Source organism: Larimichthys crocea, chromosome X (assembly GCF_000972845.2).
Source record: "Larimichthys crocea isolate SSNF chromosome X, L_crocea_2.0, whole genome shotgun sequence".
NCBI lineage: Eukaryota > Metazoa > Chordata > Actinopteri > Sciaenidae > Larimichthys > Larimichthys crocea.
The window spans coordinates 24,977,326-24,988,612 of record NC_040020.1 but is presented as its reverse complement, the minus strand read 5'-3'; the positions used below and the strand labels follow the sequence as shown (position 1 = coordinate 24,988,612).

Below are 11,287 nucleotides of genomic sequence, written 5' to 3'. Positions count from 1 at the left end.
CTGCCCAACTAGCAGTTAAAATGACACACAGGAAAAGCGAAGCAAACACCATGACGTGAGGTGAGAGCAAGACTTGACACGACAGGAAGTGATAGTAACAGTTGTTTTTTTCCCCCCGCTCCATGACAAAAAACATTCGTGTCAACTAGGACTGCAACACCACCCCCCCACCACACAGCCACACAACCACCACACACCCCACCCCACCCCCCCCACCCACCCCCCCCCCCACACCCACCACCACCCCACCACCCACACACCACACCCCCCCCCACCACAACCCCACCCACCCACCCCAACCCCAAACAACCCCCCCCCCACCCCACCCCCAACCCACACCCACCCCCAACCCCCCCCCCACCCCCCCCACCCCCCACCCCACAAACCCCACCCCACCCACCCCCCCCACCCCCCCCCAGCACACACCCCCACCCCCCACCAACACCCCACACCCCACACCCCCCCCCCCCCCACACCCCACCCCCCCACCCACCCCCCCAACACCACCCCCCCCCCCCCCCACCCCCACCACCACCCCCCCAACCAACCACCACCCCACACACCCCCCCCCACACCACCCCCACCACCCCCCCCACCCCCCCCCCCCCCCCACACCCCCCCCCCAAAAACCCCCCCCCCACCCAACCCCACACCCCAACCCCCCCACCCCCCCACACCAACACACACCCACACCACCCCCCCCCCACCCCCCCACACCCACCCCCACCACCACACCCCACCCCACCCAACACCCCACCCCACACCAACCCCCACCCCCCACCACACCCACCCCAACCCCGACCCCACCCCCCCAACACCCCACCCAAACCACACCACCCCACCACCACCCCCAACCCCCCACAACCCCACACCCCACCACACCCCCCCAACCCCACCACCCCAACCCCCCCCCCCACCCACCACCCCCAAACCCAAGAGGTAGTCCGCATTACATAATCCGCTGAGTCATGTGACAAATGAGAAAAGGCTGAGTGGTTCAAGGTGAGTATGCCATATGAATGCTGCATAGTGTGGGGATTATTACCACTTCCTCCTCCGCTAGGTGGAGCCTTAGTTATGGAAATAATCTCATGACAAAATATGAGTTCATGAATCATATGATGGAAATAACTTGGTACCCAAAGTAGGTATGTCCACATTGCCCAGAGCACAAAGGGCCTCTCCACCTGCTTATATGAGAGACTTCTTTTTGGTGTTTTGCTGCAGGTCATGAGGCCAGACATCTCTGTGATGGTTGCATATTATTGGGTAAGACATCCATGAATTACTACAAGTAAACGCATTGTCAGGGTGATGTTAGTCGACTGAGCAGAGGGAAGTGATTCTAGTATCCAAGAGTCTTGTTAAAGTGTGGGATCAGTTTAGAAAATATTTGTGATAAGGGTTCCCTCCGTAACCCAAAGCAACCTCCTGTTTCCACTTATCAGTCGATGTAGCTAATTACTTTTGAACGTCACATTACATACCATCTGTATATTATCTACAATATTTATTACACCCCTGCTCTGAAATCCATTCACATGAGATCAGCTTTGTTGCCTAAAAACATTTTTATGACAATTCTGATCATTAATTTCAACAATAACCTGAATTTTCTATTATTGTCAAATCAGATTGAATTGAAAATGCTCATCACAATTTCTCACCGCTGAAGGAGACACGTCTTGAAATTGCTAGATTTTTCTCACCAGACATAAATATATTTTTACAATCACAGAGAAAAGGAGCAAATCCTCACATTTTTGCTTTAATTAGTATCTGATTAACAAAATTGAGAATATTAATCTTACTGCTTTACTGTTTAGGAAATAATATATAGAGCTCAGAAATTTTAAGAAACTGCATTTCAAGATGAGACTGGAATACCAATTTTTTGGGGGAAAAAGGTAAAAACTTTTTAACTTGTGAGCACTTGGGAGGAGGTTGGGAGACACAAAAGACAGAATCCATGATTGTAGGGAACAGCATCAAGACACACAAACAGCTCAAACTGTAACTTCCAACTGGTTTCTTCACACACACATGCACCAAACAGTCTCAATTCTCTCTAGTCAGTAAAAACGTTACTGAGAAAGAAACTAGAAGGTCTCTTGTATATTTTCATCGTCTGTCCCTTCAACAATAAAAAATATTTCATTCAGTTGTCAAGCACATGAGGTAGACACATAAGCAAGCACAATGATATCAGACTGTGCAACAGAAGGAAAGGGAATAAACAGCCAACAGCTGTGACTTGTGGGCTCGTCTCCACATGTCACATTGTTTGTAGTTTAACTTCTGTCCAAAAGTTATTTTCGTCTGGCAAACCAGCACAATTGGCCAGTGAAAACTAAATCCGGCTTTTATGGAGGCAGATCCTCAACAATAGTGCCAATATGTTTACTCCTTATACAACGCTCCCAACATATTCTTCTTACACAACTAATAGATGACCCTGAAATGTGCAGTGACAGAACGAGTTACTGTAAACTAAAGCAAAACAATGTATCAAGTACAGCTTGTGTTATGAGAAAGACTTACCGGCCAGCAAAATAAACAAATCAATAATACAAATACATTCTCGCGTGCAAACCAATACAGGTTTCATGAGATATTTTATACTTGAAGACTAGCAAGGGCTCGAATGCGAAACGTTGTTTAGACATATAATCAGCCGCTGTTACATGACTGATGGCACTGTGAGATCAGTCTGTCAGTTTTCTACTGAAACTTTCTGTTCATACCACAAAGACAGCATAAGACATGTACATATTAAGCTACTTACTTACTCCCATAATGCTTAACAAAAACACATACATGTAAAGATTCAGCACCAAGCAAATACGCCACTGATGCACAAATAAGAACAGCGAGGATAAATCACTGTGTACTGAGGGAAATAAAGGTGAACAGACTGCTGAATGAAACGCTCCTGCTTTCCATTGCCTCAGCATCACAGGACTGTGTCGGGGAAACAACATCCTGACAATTAACTTGGCCATTTAGTAAACAGTAAAAACAGCTTGAAGATTTCTAAGTGTTGATTTGCAAGCTGCATTAACCTTACTTTTGATCAGTATGAGTCTCACACATATGGCTGCCCTTTAGAAGCTGTATGTGCAACGCAGGTTGTTTTCTTCCCCCCCCCCCCCCATCCACAGCATCAAGCGGCCAATGCCATGGCTGCCTGAACACCTGAATTTGAGGAAGGTTTTCAAATCCAACTCAATTTACCAAGGACGACAGCCGAGACAGACTTAAATTTTTCTGAAAGATGATGGACAGCTCAACCGAGCATGGTGTACATTAAACTGAAGTAGTGTGTTCCTGTGATCCTTCCTGTGAGTCTTTTATACTGCAAATTTAACAAATGCCATCAGGCTTTATACCATAGTACATAACAAAAATTAAATCTTACAACAAGAAAGATTTCATAATTTCTACAGTGCGTCTTGCCATTTCTTGCCCTGTAGGAAGGTGCGACACACATTTTATATAAACACACACACACACACACACCACAGAAACACAAACACACACAGAAACACAAACCACACAAGAAACACAAACACACACAGTACAAGACAAACCAGAGTTGCTGTGTGGATGGTCCCATTAACATTCAGTTTACATCGTAGCCGAGTTAATCAGAGAGAAAATGGTGTGTGTGCATACGGGCGTGCACACACGCAGGCAATCGGACAAAACTGTAGTGTTTATAATCTGCAGATGTGCTCCGCTGCTCACAAGGAAACATGCAATCAGCTCTCATTACCAGTTTTGACTGCATGCATTGAGACACAGTCAGCGCGTGCACACACGTAGGTATGAAACACACGCTCCTATACATGCGTTGGAACAATCCACAGTGAGTGAGGCCACATTATTGGAATGACCACAGCGCCACCTACTGGAATGTATTCATATTTCGTAAAAACATAATGACAAAACTTCTCCCTGTGCATCTGTCTGGAAATTACATACAGGAATACTTTGATACAGTGTCTGACCTGATGTTGAGTCCAGTAGATTGGCCCAGGTTTTCCCAGGCTTGGAGCTTCTCAGCCAACCTCTAAGGATTCAAGAAAAGGAAGGGGTCACATGTTTGTCCATGTATGAGAAATACATGATATCATTATTATGACAGCAGTCAAGTGCAAAGACAATAAAATATACACACAGTTGAACACACCATGTTCATTTTAAAACGTTTAAGAAAACAACAAAAATATTTTAAACTTTAAAAAAATACACAAACTTGCAGCTTAAACATAATCTGCTAAATGGACATTCATACATGTGTAATCAACCAATATACAAGATTCGGGTCTGCAAGTACTGGAGATAGATAAATAAACTTTTCTTTGTAGTGGAATGTGATATCAATACTTAAAGTGAAACAACATTATCCCACAGCTGCACAGGTTTTTACCTCCTTCCTCCAGTTCCATGTTGACCAGGCCTTCTTTCGTTTTCACCATCCTCTCAGCTTCCTCCTCAGTCCCTCCACCTCCTCTTTCAACGGCTGCAGTTCTCTCTGCTCTCCCTGCACAGAACAGAGTGAACAGCACAAAGACAAAAAAAACCCCTAAATTAACTTCAAAGCTTTGTACCTGGTGTGATGTAAGAATGGCACTTTTTTTGATCCCAGTCTACATTCACACCTGATGTGATTTTTAAAAATCTGATGTAGTGAGATCAGAGTGACTGTATCATGCAATAAATGCAAAAGATCACTGTGAATGAGAAGGTTAATGCAGGAAATCTGGCAACATTTAATCTGCAGAACCCCATCTCACATGTGTTTGTTAATATTATCACTCATTTGACCATATTTAGAAACAAAGATGATGACCACAGAGGAAACGAACAATTCAGTACTGCAGAGGACAGCCAATAGATATCATCAATGATCAAAGAAGTAAAAAAAACACCTTTTCTATGTTTATTGTGTACGCATTTACACCAAATAACTATGCAAAGGTGCTTACTTTGCTTTGTTAAACAAATAACTTATAAATAAAGTATATTTAAGCTAAATATTCTTTAGATCATTTAATAGTGTCAACCAATTCTTGCTGACAATGCTGAGAGCTGCTCTTCTTGCTTATCACAAGCATTATAAATTGCAGTGCACTCTGCAAACTTTGCAGTGACAATAATATCTGACAACAAGCATTTTTCATTTTATACACTAGGAGGGAAAAAAGCTTTCATATTGGTGGAGACAGGATAACATCTACACAGATACCAAATGTCTCCCATAAGGCATTATTAGCTGACAGACATATCAGTCAGGCTCTACTGAAGACGTATTTGGTTACTGGTGATGTGATATACTTTTTAACTTGAAGCTTCTCGAGTTGTGTTAGTTGTGTTAACATCATCTTAATCCAGTATCTTGAGAAAAGAAATTGACTTTGACCTTTTAAATGTTTCTGAAATCAGAATATCGCAGACAGCGGGAAATAATTATGTGTGAGAAGAGTGCACCTCGTCTGCAGACATGCCTGCTGTCACCTAATGCCTCAAGTGTGGTACGATAACCAAAGACATACTGAAATGTCAAAAATTTTGAACGCAGTGGAGCGCACTGAAGACTTTAGAAATGAAAGCCTCACTATTCAACTGAAAGGGTGAGACATTTGGAAGGCATTAAAAACTTAAAAATGTATTTGACCTGAGAAAGGCATTATCGTCTCTGAGCCGCTTCAACTCCTTTTCCAGGTCAGGAACCTTCGCCGCCTCCGACTTAACAGTCTTCACATGGCGAGTCTTGCTCATGGAGAGTAAGACGCCTCTCCAACCCTGCCAAAGCATGAGGAGAGAAACAGCTAAAAAAAAAACATGTGTATTCAGTGCACTGTGAAAACATGCAGTGTTGCTGCTTTTGTGGCACACAATCGAAGATTGAAATTATGTTAATAGTTTATGAAGACGAATCTTTAAAAAGAAAAATGGCCAACATACAAAGTGAAACAAAGTTCAACCTCATTATTTAATTTGAAAAAGAAACATGAAGCACAAAATTAGTTCAAACAAGAACGTAGACATGTCCTATAAGTCAAACCATAAACTATACACATGACATTGATGTGATTTGTTTTTGTATGCAGCTGAGTGGACATTTAGACCACGGCTCGATTTGGCTTCTCAAACTTGTTATCCGTGAGGGGAGAGCAACAGGTAGTAAAACTATCTTACAAATCACCAGTAGGGGTGTGTCATATCATGTCTTTCACAATGATGCTGGCATAATATTAATGTGATGAAACAAACACAAAAAAAATCAGAATCATAACAATGGCAGTATTTCAAGTTGCAATGGTTTGGACCATTTTGCACAGTAACAACAAGCATGGCTGGGGAGCGACTTCAGTATTGGAAGTGGTTTAGTTCCATAAGATCATACAGATATACAAACAAACCATGGTGATAGTAGACAGTAACAACAAAAGGGGCTGTACAACAAACTGATTTAACACCTCAAGCAGAAGCACCTGGTTAAATATGAGGAGGCAAAAATCCGGCAAAGAGCTCAACAGCCAACTACCCTGGCTCAGCGTAACATCAGTCTTGTTGTTCACAAATTAAATAACTGAGAAATCATTTTTATTTCATTTTCACTGATATCTGATGGTAAATTGTGTTTATAGAACTCACTCTTTTGTTGTAAAATAAGTTGTATGTTCTTGCAACTGATTTCAGCATGTAGATCATAACTTCAGTGTTTAGCGTCATCATATTTTTTTGTTTACCGACATCTCTGAATGTGGACAGGAGTTATAATGTCAGTTTGTGCACGGCAGACAAACCACCAAGTGGCCAAAAGTAATGTCCACGTGAATATCTCACCTTAATCTGATGATGTGCTCCGAGCAGGAGGACTGGGCAGCTTGGAGACTTGGCAAAGCTGAGAGACTCAAGATACTTCCGGATAATACCAATCAGATAGAAGTGTGGTGTGCAGGATTTATCTCATGCAGCACACTCACAATCCAGCAGCACAAAAAGAGAGCAAGGCAACTATAGTCTCTGTATGTGGCTGTACCTGCGCTGCAAATCTAACTGTTCCTGCAGTTCCTGGTTTTCCAGAGTTGAGAAGAAATCGTTGAGTCTGGTTTTGAATCTTCTGCTTCAGCTCTCTGATCCATCTTCAAAGAACTGATACTCTGGGAACAGATTATAGAAGTAAGCCAACATAACATGGGAGACATGACCAGAGTACAAATAAGTTGGTGTGTGTGTGCTAGACTGTCTGTGTTTGAGTGTGCACCTGGTTAGCAGTGTTCAGTCTAATTTCTCGCTCCCCAGTTTCTTGTTCAGGCTATCCAAGTTCTTACGGAGAGCACGGTTTGCCTCCACCTGCTCCGATAGGTTCTTAGCTGCCCCGGTCTCTCTCTCCTCAATTTTTTTATTCGCCCCAAGAGGTCCTGGTTCCGGTCAACCTCATGCTGTAATATAAAGATTGAGAAACAGGTTTTAACCAGTGGATTTTACCATTATTCCCGGATCTGTCAACCAAGTCTGTGCAGTAACTTAATATTCAAATTGATTGCACCATATGGTACAAATGACGCCTTCTCCACAATACTGCACGTTGTTCGATGGCTGTCTGCTGAATACTGAAAATCGCTTTTTATGGTTTTTGGTCTAACTAATTATCAACACATACTGCTTAAAAAATGTTCAGTCGAAGGTGAATCCTCCTGGATTAAGTGGTACTGGTGGAAGTTTTGTTTTGTCACGTCACAAGTAATATTTCATTCAGCAATCTCTGATATAGTAGTTAGCAATACACCACCACCCCATCCCTGCTCACCCCATATAAACTGAAGACAGTACATAGGCCACTCTCACAAAATATGTAGGGAGCTCATATTTACATTATGAAATGCATTAAAAATTCATAAAAAATATGACAAGTGTTAAAATGCTATAAAAAGAGTACAAAATAACAACAACAAAAATATCGAGATATATATCGTGTATCGCGATATAGCTTAAAAATATCGAGATATTGGTTACAGGCCATATCGTGCAGCCCTACTTGTGACGTGACAAAACAAAACTTCCACCACTACCACTTAATCCAGGAGGATTCATCTTCGACTGAACATTTTTTAAGCAGTATGTGTTGATAATTAGTTAGACCAAAAACCAATAAAAAGCGATTTTCAGTATTCAACAGACAGCCCATCGAAACAACGTGCAGTATTGTGGAGAAGGCGTCATTTGTACCATATGGTGACAATTAATTTGAATATTAAATTACTGCACAGACTTGGTTGACAGATTTTTCTTATCCGGAGAATAATGGTAAAATCCACTGGCTAAAACCTGTTTCTCAATCTTTATATTACAGCATGAGGTTGACCGGAACCAGGACCTCTTGGGGCGAATAAAAAAATTGGAGGAGAGAGAGACCGGGGCAGCTAAGAACCTATCGGAGCAGGTGGAGGCAAACCGTGCTCTCCGTAAGAACTTGGATAGCCTGAACAAGAAACTGGAGGAGCGAGAAATTAGACTGAACACTGCTAACCAGGTGCACACTCAAACACAGACAGTCTAGCACACACACACACACCGACTATATTTGTACTCTGGTCATGTCTCCCATGTTATGTTGGCTTACTTCTATAATCTGTTCCCAGAGTATCAGTTCTTTGAAGGATGAGATCAGAGAGCTGAAGCAGAAGATTCAAAACCAAGACTCAACGATTTCTTCTCAAACTCTGGAAAACCAGGAACTGCAGGAACAGTTAGATTTGCAGCGCAGGTACAGCCACATACAGAGACTAATAGTTGCCTTGCTCTCTTTTGTGCTGCTGGATTGTGAGCTGTGCTGCATGAGATAAATCCTGACCACACACTTCTATCTGATTGGTATTATCAGGAAGTATCTTGAAGTCTCTCAGCTTTGCCAAAGTCTCCAAGCTGCCCAGTCCTCCTGCTCGGAGCACGTCATCAAGATTAAGGTGAGCTATTCACAGTGGACATTACTTTTGGCCACTTGGTGGATTTGTCTGCCGTGCACAAACTGACATTATAACATCCTGTCCACAATTCAGAGATGTCAGTAAAACAAAAAAATATGATGACGCTAAACACTGAAGTTATGATCTACATGCTGAAATCAGTTGCAAGAACATACAACTTATTTTACAACAAAAGAGTGAGTTCTATAAACATAAGTTTACCATCAGATATTCAGTGAAAATGAAATAAAAGTGATTTCTCAGTTATTTAATTTGTGAACAACAAGACTGATGTTATGCTGAGCCAGTGTAGTTGGTTGTTGAGCTCTTTGCAGGATTTTTGCCTCCTCCTATTCAACCAGGTGCTTCTGCTTGAGGTGTTGAAATCAGTTTGTTGTACAGCCCCTTTTGTTGTTACTGTCTACTATCACCATGGTTTGTTTGTATATCTGTATGATCTTATGGAACTAAACCACTTCCAAAATACTGAAGTCGCTCCCCAGCCATGCTTGTTGTTACTGTGCAAAATGGTCCAAACCATTGCAACTTGAAATACTGCCATTGTTATGATTCTGATTTTTTTGTGTTTGTTTCATCACATTAATAATTATGCCAGCATCATTGTGAAAGACATGATATGACACACCCCTACTGGTGATGTGTAAGATAAGTTTTACTACCTGTTGCTCTCCCCTCATGGATAACAAGTTTGAGAAGCCAAATCGAGCAGTGGTCTAAATGCTCCACTCAGCTGCATACAAAACAAATTACATCAATGTCATGTGTATAGTTTATTATTTGACTTATAGGACATGTCTACGTTCTTGTTTGAACTAATTTTGTGCTTCATGTTTCTTTTTCAAATTAAATAATGAAGGTTCAATGTTTGTTTCACATTTGTATGTTGGCCATTTTTCTTTTTTAAAGATTCATCTTCATAAACTATTAACATAATTTCAATCTTCGATTGTGTGCCACAAAAGCAGCAACACTGCATGTTTTTACAGTGCAATGAATACACATGCACCCTCTTGTTTTTTTTAGCTGATTTCTCTCCTCATGCTTTGGCAGGAGTTGGAGAGGCGTCTTACTCTCCATGAGCAAGACGTCGCCATTGTGAAGACTGTTAAGTCGGAGGCGGCGAAGGTTCCTGACCTGGAAAAGGAGTTGAAGCGGCTCAGAGACGATAATGCCTTTCTCAGGTCAAATACATTTTAAAGTTTTTAATGCCTTCCAAATGTCTCACCTTTCAGTTGAATAGTGAGGCTTTCATTTCTAAAGTCTTCAGTGCGACTCCACTGCGCTCAAAATTTTTGACATTTCAGTATGTCTTTAGGTTATCGTACCACACTTTGAGGCATTAGGTGACAGCAGGCATGTCTGCAGACGAGGTGCACTCTTCTCACACATAATTATTTCCCGCTGTCTGCGATATTCTGATTTCAGAAACATTTTAAAAGGTCAAAGTCAATTTCTTTTCTCAAGATACTGGATTAAGAATGATGTTAACACAACTAACACAACTCGAGAAGCTTCAAGTTAAAAAGTAATATCACATCACCAGTAACCAAATAACGTCTTCAGCAGAGCCTGACTGATGTGTCTGTCAGCTAATAATGCCTTATGGGAGACATATTGGTATCTGTAGATGTTATCCTGTCTTCACCAATATGAAAGCTTTTTTCCCTCCTAGTGTATAAAAAATGAAAAATGCTTGTTGTCAGATATTATTGTCACTGCAAAGTTTGCAGAGTGCACTGCAATTTATAATGCTTGTGATAAGCAAGAAGCAGCAGCTCTCAGCATTGTCAGCAAGAATTGGTTGACACTATTAAATGATCTAAAGAATATTTAGCTTAAATATACTTTATTATATAAGTTATTTGTTTAACAAAGCAAAGTAAAGCACCTTTGCATAGTCATATAGGTGTAAATGCGGTACACAATAAACATAGAAAAGGTTGTTTTTTTCTTCTTTGATCATTGATGATATCTATTGGCTGTCCTCTGCAGTACTGAATTGTTCGTTTCCTCTGTGGTCATCATCTTTGTTTCTAAATATGGATCAAATGAGTGATAATATTAACAAACGACATGTGAGATGGGGTTCTGCAGATTAAAATGTTGCCAGATTTCCTGCATTAACCTTCTCATTCACAGTGATCTTTTGCATTTGTATGCATAGATACAGTCACTCTGATCTCACTACATCAGATTTTTAAAAAATCACATCAGAGTGTGAATGTAGACTGGGATCAAAAAAAGTGCCATTCTTACATCACACAAGCTACAAAGCTTTGAAGTTAATT

The 11,287-nt window shown here is 41.4% G+C and overlaps 1 protein-coding gene across 5 annotated transcripts in view; it reads left to right on the top strand.

Annotated features, from left to right (window-relative positions):
* mad1l1 (mitotic arrest deficient 1 like 1) overlaps window positions 1–11,287 on the top strand; it is a 64,132-nt gene that overhangs the window by 2,582 nt on the left and 50,263 nt on the right. For all 5 annotated transcript variants that reach the window (XM_019253719.2, XM_019253721.2, XM_019253720.2 and 2 more), the window contains exons 4-7: window positions 8,366–8,545; window positions 8,655–8,779; window positions 8,897–8,978; window positions 10,050–10,180. In XM_019253719.2, coding sequence (XP_019109264.2) covers window positions 8,366–8,545; window positions 8,655–8,779; window positions 8,897–8,978; window positions 10,050–10,180 — 518 coding nt within the window. The remainder of the gene's footprint in view (window positions 1–8,365; window positions 8,546–8,654; window positions 8,780–8,896; window positions 8,979–10,049; window positions 10,181–11,287) is intronic.